The sequence below is a fragment of the Mus caroli genome, unplaced genomic scaffold, assembly GCF_978045245.1.
Source record: "Mus caroli unplaced genomic scaffold, Mus_caroli_1 scaffold_6, whole genome shotgun sequence".
Taxonomy (NCBI): Eukaryota; Metazoa; Chordata; class Mammalia; order Rodentia; family Muridae; genus Mus; species Mus caroli.
The window spans coordinates 46,793,129-46,812,687 of NW_028227261.1; the positions used below are offsets into that span (position 1 = coordinate 46,793,129).

Genomic DNA, 19,559 nt, shown 5'->3' on the forward strand with positions numbered 1-19,559 from the left:
TAAAGAATTGCCTCATTTGGGGGCAGTTATAGTTAGATTTTGGTTTTGTTTTTACTGTTTCGTTTCTTTGTTGTTGGTTTGGTTTTTGCTGTCCTGGGGATGAAATCTGGGCTTTTGGCAAGCCTGTGTCACACTGAGCTATAGAACTAGCCTTCTGCAATTATAAGTTAACTCAGGTCCTCTGAAAGAGCAGCCAATACTCTCAACCACTGGTTCATCATTCCAGCCCCTTGGAATACATTTTTAAATGAATATGGTTGTATTTTACATCATTTTAATTCACAGTTCTCACTTTTTGCTGATGATTTTTTATTTGCTATTCTATTGTATAGTCATACTGTGGAAATTATGTTTAAAAGACATTAGAGCAATTTTAAATGCTCAAAAAGAATGAAGAGCAACAAAGACAGCATGCAATATCAACAACACATTTTTCCCAAGAGTTGCTTATGTCCGGTGCAGACGTGGTTCAAGAAGTTTTGCAAGATGAGAGCCTTGAAGATAAGTAGGTCAGTGTCTGTCCATTGGAAGTTGGGAACAGTCATTTGAGAGCAATCATTTAAGCTGGTTATCTCAAAACTGCACAGAAGTTACCAGGTAACTTAACGTAGACAGTTTGGTGGTCATTGGACCACTCAGCTTGTTTGGCATTTCAAACAAACTGGAAAGGTTGAAGGAGATTGGTAAGTAGATGCCACATGAAAACCAAAAGCTGTTTGAGCTGTCACCATCTCTTATTCTATGCAACAAGAAACCATTTCTTGATCAGTTTGCAAGATGTGACAGAAAGTGGACCAAAGAGTAAGTAGCCTTACAGCACATTCTCTCTCACACTCAAAATAGGTCATGACCACTGTTTTGTGGCCTGCTGTGGACCTGAACTACTGCAACTTTCTTCCTCCCTGCAAAACCGTTCCATCTGAGGACTCTGCCAAGCCAGTCAGTGAGATGCACTGAACGTTGTAATGCTGCAGCTGTTTCAAGGCCACCAGCAGAGCTCAGTTCTTCTTAGCAAAGCTCAACGCTTCCTGTGAATTTTTTCCTCTTCTCCCATATTTACTTGGGGGCTCGCCAGCTCTCATTCAAGCATCTCACAACGTTTTACACAGAAAACACTTTTATAATCAGCAGGATGCAGAAACTACTTTCCAGGAAGAACTTGTAGAAATCCAGAAGCATGGATTTTTTTTTTTTTTTTTTTTTTTTTTTTTCGAGACAGGGTTTCTCTGTGTTGCCCTGGCTGTCCTGGAACTCACTCTGTAGACCAGGCTGGCCTCGAACTCAGAAATCCACCTGCCTCTGCCTCCCAAGTGCTGGGATTAAAGGCGTGCGCCACCACGCCCGGCATGGATTTTTATACAACAGTAATAAATGTACTTTTTGAACAAATATGTTGATTGTAATAGATCCTAGGTTGGCTAATAAAGATATGTTGGAGCTTAGGATTTAAAATTCACAGTCCAAAACCACAATTCTTTAGCACTAACCCAAATACTTTGATGTATTCTTCATCTGTTGTTTTTCTGATTATGATTTACATATTTATTTGCTTATTTTTGTCCTCGGAATCTGTTCCAAGCTCTTTGGTACAGATCTTTCTGATTCAGACCTAGCACATAAGAGATGCTTAGTTGGTATTTGTTAAACTAAAAGTAAATAAACAGTTTTGTATTGCAACAGTACTTTTTTTTTTAACATCTTCAGTTTTAGATAAAGGTATCGAATTTAGATACAATAAATGCTAGAACTTGGGGGATGGTTTACTATTTTTTTCCTCAGTTTTTGAGGCAGAGTCTTGTTATATATTCCTGACTGGCTTAGAACACACACTGTCCTCATGGTCATAGTTCTCTTGCCTCTGCTTTCTAAATAGTGGAATTAGTGGTATGTGCTGCCACATTGGAACTTTTTTGTTTGTTTGAGACAGGTCTTGTGAAGCCCAGGCTGTCCTCATTCTTGTTCTGTAGCAGCAGAGAATAGCCTGAACTTCTGGTCCTCTTACCTCCATCTTCTAAGTGATAGGATTACAGATGTGGATACCTCACACTTCTTGTTTGTTTGAGGCAGGACCTCATATAAGCCCTGATTGACCTCAGACTAGCTGTGTTGTTGAAGAGAGCCCTTGAACTTTTGGAGTGTTGGATCACAGGCCTGTACTACCAGGCAAGTAGTTTACCAACTGAGTTACATTCTCAGCCCAAGAAATACTTTAAAATAGTTGTATTTCTTAGATTTCTTATTTAACAGTAAGTTGAGACACACACACAAAAAAAATAGATTGAGACAAAGACAAGTTTGTCATTGTCATTAACAATGGGAAACAGGCATGGCACTGGGACAGTAGCTGAGAGCTTTACACAGGCAGCAGATAGAGCTTTTGAATCCTCAGAGCCCACTCCCAGTGACACATCTCCAACAAGGACATACCTAATATCCTTTTAAACAGTTCATCAGCTAGGGACTATGTATACAAACACAGGAGCCTGTGGAGCCCATACTCATTCAAACCTCCATAGATTCTTACTTATGTACTGATGGGAATCAACAGATATGAGAACAATAATTGCCTTCTTTAAATAGGATATTACATGCAATTCAGTTTCCCCTTATACTCTACCTAACATGTTCTGGCATGGTCAAATAAGACCAGCAGGTTCAATGTGGTTTCTAATGAAGCTAGGGAAACATTTCCCTCTACAGGACTATGTTGATTAAAAGAAACTCTGACCTATCACAGAGCAGTTATCACACAGCTTTGTCTTTGTTCTCTGTTGTACCGAACCCTGGCATTTATTCTGGTTGTTATTTGAGTTTCCAGTATACAACACAGTAATTGCAGCTTCACAGTGTTCAATAAACATTTGTTGCCTATGAATAAACAAGTCATAGTTGGCTGATTGATTGTGTTGATTATTCACTCATCTGTCTCTGTACCAAGTATGGAGTTTATATCAACAGTAACTGTTATCCATAACCCCATGTGTATTATGTATCCCAAAGCTAAGCATATATAAGTTATGGTAAAGCCTATGAAGGAAATAAACAAGAAAGTTAGTGTGGAAGGTCGTTATGTGTAGGGCATGCTGCAAAGGCCTGTGTGAACCGACGTTTGATATTCCAAAAAGAACAGCCTGAAGGAAGACCAGAGGCAGAAAAGCACTGTTTATGAAATGAGTCCCCTGTGGTAAAGTGTAGTGAATGAGGAAAGAGTCCCATAAGAAGATATTGTAGAGAAAGTCAGGGAACAGGTCAGGTAGACTGCAGGTCATGTTAAGGAGTATGTTTTAACCCTGGAATAATACCCCATTGCATGAATGCACAACATTTTCTTTTTCCTTTTACCTGTTGATGGACATCGAGGCTGTCCCCAGTGTCTGGCTGTTATGAACAGAGCAGCAATGAACATGGATGAGCAAGTGTCTTTGTAGTAGGCTATAGAGTCTTTTGGGCACATGCCCAAGAGCAAGTGGTTGCTGTAGTTGGATCTTGAGGTAGATCTGTTCCCAGCTTTCTGAGGAAACACCACATTGATTTCCATAGTGGATATGTCATTATTTTCAAAGAAAAATTTGTTAATATACTTTAAAACAGAAAAAAATTTTAAATGCATTTTAAATTTATTTTAGGTGTTGATTTTTTTTTAATTTAAATAAAATTACACGTTGAATTTTTTGGTTAAGTTACAGCCATTTCTGTTTTTCATTTGAGAATTTGAACAATGAATACAGAATAACTTTCATAAGATCTGCATTGGCAGAACATTAAAGCAGATTATGTTTTGGTTTATACCTTCAGTGATCAGTTACATAAGACTTGCTTCTGTCCTCAAATGTTAATACAAGGTAAGGTCACTGATAGTTCCTCGAAAAACAAAGAGTAGTAAATTGTTTAAAAGTTGGTTGAAGTATATTGCTAAGGTCACTGTGAATATCAAAAGAGGTCAGTGTCTGTTTATTCACTGTGTGCAAATGATGTGTGTGTGCACAAGTGCAAGGCCTTGTGTGTGGAGATTAGAGAACAACTGTGGAGTCCTCTCCTTCCACTTTCTACCTTTATATGTGTTCTGGGGCTTAAACTCAGGTCACCAATCATGTTTTGTAGCACGTTATCCACTAAGCCATTTCACCAGCTTCATGGGGTCAGAATTTCTTTCTTTTTTTAAATTATTAGATATTTTTTATTTACATTTCAAATGTTATCCTCTTTCCTAGTTTCTCCTCCAAAATCCCCTATCTCCTTCCCCCCTCCCCCTGCTCCCCAACCCACCTACTCCTGCTTCCTGGCCCAGGCATTCCCCTATACTGGGGTATAGAATCTTCACAGGACCAAGGGCCTCTCCTCCCATTGATGACCGACTTGGCCCAACTAGGCCATCCTCTGCTACATATGCAGCTAGAACCTTGAGTCCCACCATGTGTTTTCTTTGGTTGGTGGTATAGTCCCAGGAAGCTCTGGGGGTACTGGTTAGTTCATTTTGTTGTTCCGCGTATGGGGTTGCAAACCCCTTCAGCTCCTTGGGTCCTTTCTCTAGCTCCTTCATTGGGGACCCTGTGCTCCGTCCAATGGATGGCTGTGAGCATCTACTTCTGTATTTTTCAGGCACTGGCAGAGCCTCTCAAGAGACAGCTATATCAGGCTCCTGTCAGCAAGCTCTTGTTGGCATCCACAATAGTGTCTGGGTTTGGTGGTTGTTTATGGGATGGATCCCCGGGTGGGGCAGTCTCTGGATGGTCGTTCCTTCAGTCTCTGCTGTGAACTTTGTCTCTGTAGCTCCTCCCAGGGGTGTTTGTTCCCTTCTAAGAAGGCTCAAGGTGGGGTCAGTGTCTCTTAGATATTAGGAATATACTAGGTGATTACCTATTCAGCCTTGAACTCTCTTTGGAAATAATGTGATCCAGGTTTCGAACATCTTTATAGCTGCTTGCTTGCTGCTTTAGTTTTAGGCAAGGCAGTTTGTTCATCTGTAAAGTGGAGGGGATTATACTTAACTTGAACATTTACATATGGCAAGATTTGTTGAGCCACTTGGCTCACAGTTGTCTGTTAGCTGCAGTTCCAAGGAATCTAGTGCCCTCTTCTGGCTTCCATGGGTATCTGCATGCACATGGTACATGTATAGAACATAGCCTCTCTTGAACACCAACATTTAGAATTAGATATCCTAGGTTTTCCATTGCAATGTAGAATTTAACTTCTTAGCTTTGCACACAGCTTACTCATGAGTTTCATGCAGAACCCAGCCAGAGTATCTCATTGCCTGCCCTAATGACTCTGTGTTTGGCTCTTCAGCTTCTTAGCTGCATATGGTGGTTTATACTCATAGTCCTAGCAATTAGAATGTTGAGGCAGGAGGAAGATTGCTGTAATTTCAAGGCCTTGGCTACAGAGTGAAACTGTCTCAGAAAAAGAAAGGCGAAACATAACCCTTAGTTTCTTCTTGGATAAAGTAAGTCTAGCATACCTTCTGTACTCTGTATATCTTAGTTGATTTGAAAATCCAAAGTCCTCTATAAACTAAATTAGTAATAGTAGCTGAATATGTACATTTTCCCAAATGGGAAAAAAAGCTGCTCTAACTAATGTTAACTTTGATATGACTCTTCATCTCTTAGTTCAAATTTATGAGGCATAAGCTAATTCCAGGCCATGAAAACTAGGATAGAATTTATTTTACTGGGAATAGCTTTCTTCCTCTACAAAGCTATGTGGTAAGTGACTAAAGAATCCATGAAGATCAATCTTAACCAGAACCTGGGGAATTTTGCACGGTGTGGAAAGGGAGAGGGAGGGAGGTCCCAGCTGAGCTCAGAAGGTGAGAATGATGGATTAGAACGTGGCCTGACTGACTCTGTGGCCTGCTCTGGCTTTCTAGAGCTAGAGCTATGCTGATTTTTATTATTGAGTTGTATGTTTTGATTTTATACTTCATAGCAAACTAGTATGGTTATTAGGAAATAGAAAACAGAACTTAGAACTTATCATCTTTGATCATTTCCTTCTCCTATATAGATAAATGGATGCAACGATCTCTTAGGTACTGGTGTTATGTAGAATTTGCCCAAGGGTAACTAAAATCTTGTTTTATTTTCTCCTTGCTATGTATTTTCTGTGTGACCATGGCCAATATTTTTATTTTCATCACTTGTTTTGTACCATGATCCTGATGGTTCAGTATATTTTTTTCTTCCCAGGTTTTCTGTGCTTCCTGCTGCAGCCTAAAATGCAAACTGCTGTACATGGACAGAAAGGAAGCCAGAGTGTGTGTAATCTGTCACTCAGTGCTGATGAATGGTACGTATTGAAACAGCTGGATGCAGTCGCTGGCAGTGCAGAGAATTCCTGTGAAAACTCCCTTTTCCCCTGCTCACCTTCCCGAATGCCATAACTGTAACTGAAAACCCTGAGTTTAGTCTCCGTGTTTTGAAAGTATGTTAGCTCTGCAGAGCTCCTCTGTCAGAGTTAATGAGTTAATGCTAAAGCTAGGTAAGTTCTGTGGGAAGAATGAAGTCCTTTGAGAAAGTGGTGTTGTGTAACTCTGCATGTCCCTGTCAGATGGTGAGAGGGGTGGGCTGCTGTGTGTTGACTACATAGCTATGAGATTTTAAAATTGGGCCAAGGTTCTCCTCAGAACTTACTTTCTTAACAATGTTAATTTTCTTAGAAATAAGTATTTTAGCATCAAGTGTCAAGTAGAAATTCGTGCATTTATTTGCCAGTTATTTCTGAAAAAAAAAATCTTTTACATGGGAAAAGAATATAGCCAAGAGAAGGAAGATAAAACTTAATCATTATTCATCTTTTATGGGACTAGAAATTAATCCATGGACATTTTAGTTAAAAAACGAAAAAATATCAAAACCAAAATTCTTGAGTATTCTTGTGAATAGATACAGTAAAGCTTACCATGCGATAGAATTTTCTCTTTGGATGTGTCTTTGTACAGTTACCAGAACAATTCCAAGTAGACATAGTGTTGAAACTGGACACTGTTGCTAACTATGTCCCTGGCACCCTGGAGACTAGAATTTATCTGCTCTTAGATCCCTCCTGCTCTGTCTGTCTGCATTGCTCATAGTGATGTTTTCCTGTTGCTGGCTTATTAACCTATTGCATGTCAGTTTATCTGATCTGTTCTAATATCCTATGATCTACCTAATTTCCTCCCATTTCTGAATTCTTAAAATTTTGATGAAACACGAATCATTCTCTTTCCTCTTACGGATCAGTGTTTGGATGATGGTTACTTCACTGAGTTGCTCAACTGATGTTTTTCTATTCCACGGCTTTCATCTGTGGACACATATCCACAGACAAGAATATACAGCTTAATCACAGGGCCTAATGCCTTTTTTATTTGATGAGGTCTTCCAACTTGATAGCAATTTGTTTTAACTTGGCATAGCTAAAGATGAAGGAAATGGCAGAGGATTCGTATGAAATCACTTACATTTTGTTAAGCCAAGGAGGCCCTTATCAGGGGATCCTAAGGTAATTACTTCTGGTTTTCCCAGTGTCTTTCCTCCTGCATGGCTTAGCCTGGTCTCTTTCTGAATATTTAATTTGATGCTTTTCAGTGTTCCCTCTTTTTCCTTTCTCCTATTCTCTTCCTTCCCTCTTCCTGCCAGTGCTTTCAAATGAACATAGCTTTTGTTACAAGCCATAGAGGAAATACATATTCAAAGTAAATATTCAAAATCTTTTGGATCATTCCTTGATGTTGAATGGGGGTATCCTGTTTTTAAGGTGCTCAAAAATTGGGTAGTTCATGTTCTTGGCCATATAGTACCTGTACCTCAAAAAAAAAAAAAAACAAAACAAAAAAAAACCCCAAAAACCTTTGATGTCTTTGGTTTCTGTAACTCCATCCATTCTGTTTACTTTTAAAGAGAATGTTATGTCAGTGTGTAGTTAATAAGATTATAGCTATGTAGACTCTTAATGTATTTTTGATCTACTGGTTGATCACACTCATATGATAGTGGCACATTTTCATGTTCAAGTAGATCCTATGTTTTTTCAACACTCCAAGTCCATGCAGTGGTTTACTGCTGGATACTTCTATACAGGTGTTTTCTGAATTAAAGTGTAAACCATAGAAATACTGAGACACATACTCCCGAGCTTTAAGCTTCTGAATTTTCAAATGAGATTTCATCTCAGCTAAAAAGAACCTGAAAATCTAAAAATAACACTAAAACAGTATATGCATTGGAATTTATTTTTTGGTCCCTGATTTTGATTTTTTTAATAGACAATATAAAGGTTATCTTAGTTGCAGATCTGATGTTATTTTCCTCCCTCTTAAGAAATACCAGGTCTCCTTTAAAAAATAAACAAATCCTCATAACTAACAGTAGTATCAACAGTCCTGGAGTTACTATTTTTCATCAAATAATTTGCTTAGCTAAGTGGTCTCTCTAACTGAATTAAAGCCGTCTAATCCTGAATACCTTCACTAGCTGGGCGAGAGACGTACTGTGAGTGTTAATGAGGAGCAGCTTATTTATCCAATATTGTCGAGGTCTTGATGTCCATATTTTGCAATCCATTCACATTGATTGTGTCTGTATTTGCTTTAGCTCAAGCCTGGGAGAACATGATGAGTGCCTCAAGCCAGAGCCCTAACCCTAACAATCCTGCTGAATACTGTTCTACTATCCCTCCCTTGCAGCAAGCTCAGGCCTCAGGAGCCCTGAGCTCTCCACCTCCCACTGTGATGGTACCTGTGGGAGTTTTAAAGCACCCTGGAACAGAAGGTAGGGGATCGTGTGCTGTTCTCTCCTTTTCTTCACCATGTTCCTCTGAAAGGTGCTGATAGGGCTTTACAGCACCACTCTTTAAAACTCAGATAAGCCTCTGTGGGTGGCTATTAAACATGAGAGATATGTCAAGATTATATGTGGGCAAGGAAAAAAATACTGTAGTACCTGATATTTTGGAGGGACTTCTGAAAACATGCCCATTTCCCTCCACCCTAAGACTGAACTAATTTCAGTGCTTATACCTGCAAGTTGTAGACTTTGAAGCCATCCTGTAAGGTCCTATATTCATACTTACTTAAATGTTCTTTGTAGGAGTTTGCCAAGTGATAAACATGAGCCTTCTTCCTGCTGACCAGTCCATTCTGGTAGTGCTTTCAGAAATAAACATTGCCATGTTCTCTTTTCATGATTAATTAGTCCATTATAAAATATAAAATATTACCTCATATATAGACCTTTAAATCCAGGACTTTAACTCTGATTATGTCATATGATAGGTTGTAATCTCAACTTTTGGGGGTTGCCACTTCTTTATGGTTATGATAGTATCAGATGAAAGGCACACTATAAATATAGAAGAATATTAATTATAAATATAACAATTATATATTTCCTTAAAATGACTTTATCAAGATGTTTCCCTTGTTATTTCAATCTGTCTTCGCTAATTTTGTGTCTGTTCACCTAGTAATACTCCTCTCCCTTGTTACGGCGTTCCTTCCCTTTGGAAGATCAGACCTCTACTGAAATGATCATTCTTCCCCATCTCTCCTCTTCTGATCATCCCTTAGAATAGACTCCTTGTATTTTTTGTGAGTTCGGGCTCTCTTAAAGTCCTATTCTCTTTGCTTCATGTGTTATTTTTGCTGTTCTTCCCTGGTCTCTTTGTTTTGACTGTTCAGACTGATTTCCAAACTGGACTTACGGACACTGTTTCATCAAGTGCTGTTTTCCAGCCTTTCCCTGGCCCTTCACTAACGTGCAGAGTAGCACCTGATCAGATCTTCCCTTCAGTTCCGCTTAGCCGGAGACCTGGTCAGTCTGTGCCTCAATTCCTAGATGTCTGTGCCAAGTCTTCCTTGAGGAATCAGTGTTTCTTCAGGATTCTTCAGGGTATCTTTGCCTTTTAGTAGTACCAAAACATTTTTCCAAATATTAATTTCTGTGGACCTCATATTTTTAGGAACTGGGGATTTATTTTTGCTAGATCCTCCCCACCCCCTCAAATACTATAAATCCGTTTTCTGGGCATTTAAAACACTTTCCATGGTTTCTGTCAGCAATGCAGAACAGACTATGTAACATAATCATAGAGGTGTCTAAGAATTACTGTATTTTTTTAAGTAAATAATATTTAAAGAAGAGTTTTTGTTAGTTACTACTGCTGTCATTCAGCCACAGTTCTTTTGTATGTAGTCCTAAGATGATAATGAATAGAACCTCTTTGAACCTCTGGAATTGGTGACCTCTTCTTTGCCATTAGAAACACTATCAATGTCACATTGATGCCTGTTTTATTTTCCTGGTCCCTCAAGTGCCTCAGCCCAGAGAGCAGAGGAGAGTTTGGTTTGCTGATGGGATTTTACCTAATGGAGAAGTTGCTGATGCAGCCAAATTAACAATGAATGGAACTTCCTCTGCAGGAACTCTGGCTGTGTCACATGACCCAGTCAAGCCTGTAGCCACCAGTCCTCTACCAACAGAGGTAAGAATAGGAGGGCAGCTAACAGTGACTACTACTTTGCTTAGCATGGTACTGTCTTCTGTCCTTTGTTAAGTTGAATAACTTCTGTGTGAAACCTTCTGTACTTTGGACCTAATTTAATAAGCGTAACTTCATTTGTGTCTGTGTCTAAGTAAAGGAAATATGGCAAAATTGGCTGCTCTTGTTTGTTCTATACTTGAAAGTTCTTTTTAAGGGAAAGATTGTCAGGTAGGCTCAGGCTGGTGCTATAGGTAGAGGCCAGGCTTAGAAGATATCAAGATCCCTAGATATTGATTTTCAAATTATGTTCCTGGGTTCTGTGGTGACCTCAGAAGGAAAAGGTAGAGTGGCCTGAAAATAGTTAAGGGACATTGTGTTTGTTTTTCTTCCAGCATCTTCAGTTGTTTAACTTGTTGTTTCCATTTAAGATTAAAAAACATGAGGGGCTGGAGATATGACTCAATGGTTAAGAGCACTGACTACTCTTCCAGAGGTCCTGAGTTCAATTCCCAGCAACCACAGGGTGGCTCACAACCATCTGAAATGAGATCTGATGCCCTCTTCTTGTGTGTCAGAAGATAGCAACAATGTACTCATATACATAAAATAAATAAATAAATCTTAAAAAAAAAAAAGATTAAAAAACGATGCCAAAGTTTAAGTTTATAAGTCTTTTTCTCCTGGATGGAGGGCTCACAGTTTACCTTAGGTATAGCTCATAGTAGGTTTTCACTTTTGTATCTGTAGAAGTCAGTTACAGTTTTGAAACTAATAGAATTTTCTTTCCTTAAACATAATATTCAGGGCTGGAGAGATGGCTCAGCGATTAAGGGCACTGACTACTTTTTTGGAGGTCCTGAGTTCAGTTCCCAGCAACCACATGGTGGCTCACAACCATCTATAATGGGATCTGATGCCCTCTTCTGGCGCACAGGTGTACATGCAGATAGATCACTCAGACATTTTTTTTTTTTAAATCAAAATCTAATATTCAGAAACACAGAAAATACCAGCTTTTTTTGGTCCTTGTTGAGGTTTAGAAGATTGGATCCGGGACCTTGTAAATGGTAGATTAATAAAGTTTTACCATTGAGCTATAAATACAGCCCCTTTAGACCTTATTCTGGACTGGGAGCATCCTAAGTTGCAAGCTGGTCTTGATCTCATTCTTAGCTGGGGCAGACCTTGAACATTCCATGCTCCTGCCTCAGCCTCCTGAATATTTGGGATTACACTCCTGTGCCACCTGTGTATAGTCCTGGCTTTTTATTTTTTAATTAAAGGATAAGAGTTTGGATACATTTTTATGAAACCTTTTAGAACAGTTTTTTTTTTTTTTTTTTTTTTTTTGAGACAGGGTTTCTCTGTGTAGCCCTGGCTGTCCTGGAACTCACTTTGTAGACCCTCGAACTCAGAAATCCACCTGCCTCTGCCTCCCGAGTGCTGGGATTAAAGGTGTGCGTCACCACGCCCGGCTAGAGCAGTTTTCAATTCATGGCAAATTGGAAAAAAATACTAAGTTGGGCATAGTGATGCACGTCTTTAATTCTAGCACTTGAGAGGCAGAGTTCAAGACCAGCCTGGTCAACATAGTGTATTGCAGGACATCCAGGGCTGCATACTAAGACTATGTATCAAAACAAAACACCCAAACAAACAAAAAAGACAGAGGTTTCTCACATACCCCTGTCCTCATACATATATGCTGTCCATCATTATCCATTTATTCCCAGAATAAAGCAGTTGGTGAACCTGTATCATGACCATCCAAAGATCACAGTTCACTTTATTGGATAAAGTTTGTACCTCTAAAATTTCCAGAAATTGTTGTGGTTTAAATGTATGTTTAGAAATACTTGTTCAAATAGTTATCTCTGTATTACTTGTGGACTTTGTAGTGATTGTAATGTATGTTGTTAAGATTAACTCTACTGGGGCTGGCACTGGAGCACAGTTGGTAAAGTTCTTGCCTTGCATGCATAAAGCACTGGGTTCAATTCCCACCACTACATAAACTGAGCATGATATTGAATGCCTGTAATTGAATCAGGAGTTAAAATCATCCTTAGCTATGTAGTGAGTTTGAGGACAGCCTGCGCTAGAGATCCTATCTAAGGAATTCAAGGGGCACCTGGTGTGGTGGCCCACACGTTTAATCCCAGCACTTGGGAGGCAGAGGCAGGTGACCTTTATGAGTTTGAGGCCAGATTGGTCTATATAGTGAGTTTTAGGCCAGCCAAGGCTACATAGTGAGACCTTGTCTTTAATTAAAAAAAAAATAAATTCCAAGTGTTACCCGAATAGTTACTTCTATTTTACTGGAGTCCTGTATACACTCTAATGCTCACATTGTGCTTTGTGTGTTCTAGGCTGATACTTCTCTGTTCTCTGGGAGCATTCCTCAGGTTGGAAGTCCTGTTGGAAGTGCAATGAACCTTATTCCTGAAGATGGCCTTCCTCCCATCCTCATCTCCACTGGTGTGAAAGGCGGTACGTGGGCTTCAGTGTTGGCGCAGAGTAGTTAATGCGTACCACACATTGCCTTCTGCTTAAGGAGAGGGTGATCAGTGACAGCCGTTCTTCTGTCTGATAACAAATACAGCTTCCACAATGCTATGAAAACATGGCTGGGACTATTCTAGTGTACCAGTTTATGGTTTTTGGCATAATGTCATTTTTAGTCTCTAGAAAGGTATTTGAAAATTCACCAAGCTCTCAAGAGTTGCTTGTGGTTCTAGAGTTCAGCCAGGTGCACTCAGGATGCTAATTTACCTTTCGTTTTAAAGTATGATAAAACCGTTAGGAAGATGCATCAGGAGGACTTAAGCAGCACTTTTGCTGTTAAAAGTATCTTTTAAACTGGGCAGTGGTGGTGCATGCCTTTAATCCCAGCACTCTGGAGGCAGAGGCAGGCAGATTTCTGAGTTCAAGGCCAGCCTGGTCTACAGAGTGAGTTCCAGCACAGCCAGGTCTACACAGAGAAACCCTGTCTCGAAAAACCAAAAAAAAAAAAAAAAAAAAAAAAAAATTATCTTTTAGCTGGGTGTGGTAGCACAGGCTTGTAATGTTTTAATTAAATAGATATATAAATGTATTTGTTTTTCCATGGTAAAAGATGGTATAAGCAACTGAATTTAAGAGATACAAACTTTATTGAAAGAGAACCCGGTATCTGATGTACTTTATTTAAAAAATAAACCAAAAAAAAAAAAAAAAAAGCCGGGCGTGGTGGTGCACGCCTTTAATCCCAGCACTCGGGAGGCAGAGGCAGGCGGATTTCTGAGTTCGAGGCCAGCCTGGTCTACAAAGTGAGTGCCAGGACAGCCAGGGCTACACAGAGAAACCCTGTCTCAAAAAACCAAAAAAAAAAAAATAATAAATAAACCATTATAATTCCTTATTAAGCTAAAATTTATTAAAATAACCCGTTTGTAGTTACACAACAACCTTCTTAATAAAAATACATTGTAGGGGGTCTGGTAATGGAGCAAAGATGTGACCCAAGCTAAGAGTGCTGAGCTGGCTGGGACAGCGGCCTGGATACACGCACACCAGCATCCAGTCAGTCTGCTTCCAGGGATGAGTTACTAATAGTAGTTTCATTTCTCCTTCATCCTAGCCTTTTTCCCTGGTCCCTGTCACCTCGTACATCCTGTCTTTTGTACTGTTGCCAGTTACCTTTAGAACATAGACACTACACAAATTATAAAATATTTAATGGACTGTAAGTATAAATTGCTTACTTTATGGAGTTGAGTATTTTGCTGCATGAATTTATGTGTACCACCTGCGTGCCTGGTAGTCACAGAGGCCAAGAGAGGGTCTCCTGGAAGTGGAGTTATGGACAGTGTGAGCTGCCTTGTGGGTGCTGGGAGCTGTATGAGCCCAGGTCTTCTGCAGGAGCAGCAGGTGCACCTGCACTCGGAGCCGTCTCTCCAGGATAATTCCTCTGAACATGCGCAGTTCCTTGTAATCCTCTTTCAGTAGTTCTCGTCAGTTCACTTTTAACACCTTGCCTGTCATTACAGATGGATGACTTTTTATACTTCTATGCTTTTTCCTTTGCTAAGGAACAATGAACTTTATAGAGGGCAAAATACTCATCCTTTTTGAACTATTTCTAAGTAAACTCTGGTCTGTTTTTAAAAACAACGAACCTACGCCTATTTAAATGTCATTGTGGGCATTAAATCAGATTACATACTTTTATGTCTATAGCAAGAAACTGGCAACAGTTAAGCTGGTATTAACTATTCCTTTCCCTTTTCTCTGAAAGCCTCATGTATGCCAGGCTTTGGAGCTGCTTAGCCTTTCCGTTGTCTCTCAGCCTTTTCCTAGAATGCCTGCAAAGTAACTCTTTGCTTTGCTCCTCTATTCTGTTATTCTTTGTGTCTGTATAAACACTTTTCTCATTTGTTGTATACAGACTGTAAGTCTGATGCTTTCACCTCGACCATGAAGTCATTAGGTCTTGATTCAGGTTTCTAAATGCTGCTGCTTCCATGGAGCTCATCCCATGAAAGTTTGAGTGCTGTCCCATCAGAGGTCGCTGTCCCAGCTGGCTTAGCACTCTTTAGTTCTGTCGCCCCTGTGCTTTTTTAACCAGGACTCACTACAACACATTTTTGTTAAGAAAGTTGCTGTATAAGTGAAACTATTTTTGAGACAGGGTCTCACTGTGTAGCCTTGGCTGTCCTGAAACTCACCTTATAGAGCAAGCTGGCCTTGAACTCACAGAGATCCACCTGGCTTTATCCCCTGATCTGCTTGGATTAAAAGTATTGGGGGTCATTCTCCCACCCACCACTGGGGAGGTGAAATGTGGGAGTTTAACTGTACTTATCCCATGCAGCTGGTTGGTGCTCGGTTTCAGAGAAGCACAAGACATACAGTATGAGATGTGAGGATTCCGAGCTGTATTCCCTGGCTTCCGGGCCTCCAGTTGGAGCTGGAGAACCACTCAGAGAAGTCAGGAACAAAGTGTTGGGGTCCACAGGCCCGTGAAGGGGCTGGGACTGGGGGCTCCCAAACTCCTGGACATCTAGGTATCACTGAGACGGAGAGGAGTTGGAGTTGTGGACCCTGCCAGCTGGGGACAGCATCTAGCCCTGGGCTGGGGGAAGGGGAGCTCCAGCTTAGCTCAGCAGGGATTGTTCTTAGCTTGGCTGCAGAAGCACAGAGGCCTTCTCCAGGAGGCTTAGGTTGCCGCTCCTCCATGCTCCCCACAGCGATTCTTGATGAAAGAGACAGTCTGCCTCTAAATTGTTTATTGACTGTCTATTGTGGAAAGTAGATGCATACTGTACTGTACCAACTTCTCAGGACAGATCCAAGGGAGGAATGTCTGCAAAGGGAATCTTATTGGCTAAACCCTCAGGGCGTCTTGGTACCTAATTAGCATAGAAAACTCTGTTCTGGGTTTACATAACCACAGGTCATGTTTCCTCATATGAGGAGTGTGGCAGGTGTTCCAGGCCAGGAATTTGGCAGGGAGCAGGGAGGCACCTACTATCTCAGGTGTGTGACCACTGAGTCTCCAGGCCTCAGACCCACTCTACCTTAGCAAGTTTCCTGGCATGGTTTTACCTTCCCACAGGTATGTGCCATGACACCCAAGTATTTTAATATGTCATAATTTAATAAAAATTGTAATAGTTTATTATTAAAAGAAAGTCATATTGCTTGGCTCTGTTTTGATATTACAGTCTCTTCACTAGAATTTTGCAGCTTTTTATTTTAATAGGATAACTTATTTTTAAAAATTAAATCACTTTAATTTTTCTTTCAAACATACTTTCATTGAAAGGAAGGTCAGAAAATCAGATTTTATTTCTTTTGATCAGTGAAAAATGGTATCTTTTTTATATACTTTATCAGAACAGCACTGAAATTTCAATTTGTAATTCCCTTTCCTTATTTTTAAGTTCGAATCTCTGATTCTTGGTCATGATTTTGACTTTATACTGAAATGAGCACCATGAAGAATGAAGTGGTTAAGTAGTACAGTGTGTGCTTGCAGAGTCAGGGAGGAGTGCATTGGAGCTCTCTAGTATGAACTGGTCTGTGCTTACAGTCTCAAGTGTGGCCTACTAATGAGGTCAGTGATCTATGTGGTGGATTCTCAGATTTAGAGAAATTATTTCAAGAAAACAGTTTCTTATATTTTTCTAGTGCATTAAAAAAGTCTAATGCTTCATAAGGGTCAAAAAATTAAATAGAATAAAAGTGTAGAATAAAAAATCAGTTTCCCTCTGTCCCGATTTCTTGACATCTTTTCCATAAGAATTTCTAGTATATGATCACCTTTTAATGTATTTTTGATTATTTTAAATGTTGGTCTTAAAACATTTGTTCTGTGACATTTTTGCTAAAATAGTTGAACATTTTTGTTAAATAAAGAGGTAGAGCAGATGTGAAACAAACCATTTTAGGGTTTATATATAGGACAGCCTTATTTTCATTCCAACCAGGGTACATGCAGGAAGACAGTGGCCACAAACCAGGACCTATGTCATCCTATTTATAAATCAAATGCTTGTCTCTTTGTGTGACTAGTCATCCCATTCTCCACCAGATTTCTTTCACAGTTTGTCCCTTTAACCAATCCATTACAATGTGTTTTCTCTTACAGATTATGCTGTGGAAGAGAAACCATCACAGATTTCAGTCATGCAGCAACTGGAGGATGGTGGCCCTGACCCACTTGTCTTTGTTTTAAATGCAAATTTATTGTCAATGGTTAAAATTGTAAATTGTAAGTTAGAATTTTTTAATTAAAAACAAATTAAACACATACTTTTTAGAGCCTTTATAAACTTCACACAAAAATATTTTAATATATAATCACATCCTACTAGAACCAGTTCTGAAGAAGTTGGTTCCTATAAAGCAGCTGTGAGGCTGACTGAACCTCTTACCTTCAGGCAGAGGTGAGATAGGTGACTTCTCCATGGAGGAAAGTCAAAAACTCGTGCGGTGATGTGGGCTCAATTCTTCTTGAAATGGGTAGTTAAGTCACAACTCATGACTAGAATAATTGTTAGTGAGTAAGTTACCCAGGGGAGCAGCCAGTTCATAGTAGATCTTAATCATCTTATGTGGAGAATCATCTTATGTGCAGAAAAGATGTTAACTACATAATATATACTCAAACTGTGATACTTATTAAATTATCAGAAGAAACTTGAACTCTTGATGCTGGAAGTATGTGGGTAAAAGTGTAAGAAAGAAGACAGTAACTGAAATCTCGACTCTTTGTGGTATACATTAGACAGTGAGGACTGCATTTCTCCTGGAAGAGGCAGTTTGCAGGGAATGCCCTCCAGTCTCCACTGTGTGCTTGTTTTACGTTGACCTTAGAGACTAGAAACACCTCTGCACTGCTTCCTTAGAAATTCTCCATTGATGAGATGGAGATTTCTGCCTCAGCCATTAATTATACCTTTACATATTTGACCTATTGTTAATGCTATTCACTTTTCATTTTAAATTAAATATTGTTTTGCTTGAAATTTCAGTTTACCACATCCAGTTTATGAGTTATAATTAGAAATTAGCTAACCTCTCCATTTGAGGACAGAAGCCATCCATGCTTGCCCAAAGTTGTCCAATAAATGATCATGGAACAAAAAAGAGAGAGAAATTAGCTAGCCTACAGTTCCTGAAACATCTTAAAATAGTGAGTTAATTGAAGGGCTGGGAGCTGTCTTGGTTGGTAAAGTGTTTGCCATGCAAGCATGAGAGCCTGAGTTTGATCCCAGCACCCACATTTAAACAAACAAACAAAGAGGAGGAGGAAGAAGAGACCGGGTGAACCAGCGTGTGTCTGTTTGCAATCCCAACACTGAAGAAGCAGATATGGGGAATCTCTGGGGATTTCTGACCATCCACTCCACCCAAATTGGCAAACTTTATGTTCACTGAGAGAATCTGTCTCAGAAAATAAGGTGGAAAGCAATTGAAGACACCCGCCATCTCTGTGGCACCCACCATCATCTCTGTGACACATGGATATGCATGAATAGGACTAACTACTTCCTAATTAGGTACCCAAAGGAGTAATTTTCATACAAAGAGAAAAGGATCTTTTATTAGTTTTGATACATATAGTGGTATTATTCATTATTTTACCTGAATTCCTTTGGAAATCCTGTTGTTAGGATGCAAATGATAATGTGTCAAGGATGAAATGATATTTTTTGCTGATTATGCAAAAAAAACCACAGCTTTTGTTTGTGGGTTGCTGGTTTTTAATTCTTTCTACCCTAAAGTGAAAATATAAAAGTAGTATTGACAAGATAGATTTTGTATAGTGTACAACCATGTAAAGTTGCCTCTTTTTTTTTTTTTTTTTATTTGTTTCTTTCATGTATGTGGGTATACTGTAGCTATCTTCAGACACTCCAGAAGAGGACATTGGATCCCATTACAGATGGTTGTGAGCCACCATGTGGTTGCTGGGAATTGAACTCAGGACCTCTGGAAGAGCAGTCAATGCTCCTAACCGCTGAGCCATCTCTCCAGTCCTAAAGTTATCTTCTGATTATCTAGTGTTTTCTCTCAGAAAGGATTGTAATTACACTAGCTAGTACTTAAAAATGTATTTCCTTTTGGCCACAACCTGAACTCAAAGCTAAAATACTGGGTTTTATTCTCTTTGTTCCTAGTTTTAGATAAATAATGGTAAAGTGAGTTTTGTGTATGGGTGTGATGTATGTGTAGGTGAACATACCCATGCATGTGCCTATGGAAGGCCAAGGTCAGTGGAAGATATCTTTGTATATTGCTGTCTACCTATTTTTTTTAGAGATAGGTAGATAGATAGATTGATAGATAGACAGACGGATGGTCCCTCACTAAACCTGGAGCTCACTAATCTATCACTCATCTACACGGGCTTGGCTCACCAGTGATCCCCTGGGATCGGCCTGTACTAAGGTTATAGGCAGCCGCTGTCATGGCCAGCTTTTTGTGTAAGCTGGGGATCTGAACTCAGGCCCTCAAGGCCTTCACTCACGGAGCCGTCAGCTCCCAGGAAAAGTAATTTTTTTTTTTAACAGTAACATGGAGGACTGTATCTTTGATGTCTATTT

The 19,559-nt window shown here is 39.6% G+C and overlaps 1 protein-coding gene across 2 annotated transcripts in view; it reads left to right on the forward strand.

Annotated features, from left to right (window-relative positions):
* Zfyve9 (zinc finger FYVE-type containing 9) overlaps positions 1-19,559 on the forward strand; it is a 145,906-nt gene that overhangs the window by 80,477 nt on the left and 45,870 nt on the right. Inside the window, exons 5-9 of one of the 2 annotated variants that reach the window (XM_021160572.3) lie at positions 6,192-6,291; positions 8,580-8,756; positions 10,298-10,467; positions 12,837-12,957; positions 17,099-17,221. In XM_021160572.3, the coding sequence (XP_021016231.1) occupies positions 6,192-6,291; positions 8,580-8,756; positions 10,298-10,467; positions 12,837-12,957; positions 17,099-17,221 (691 nt within the window). The remainder of the gene's footprint in view (positions 1-6,191; positions 6,292-8,579; positions 8,757-10,297; positions 10,468-12,836; positions 12,958-17,098; positions 17,222-19,559) is intronic. The other variant, XM_029476023.2, reaches the window with a different exon arrangement.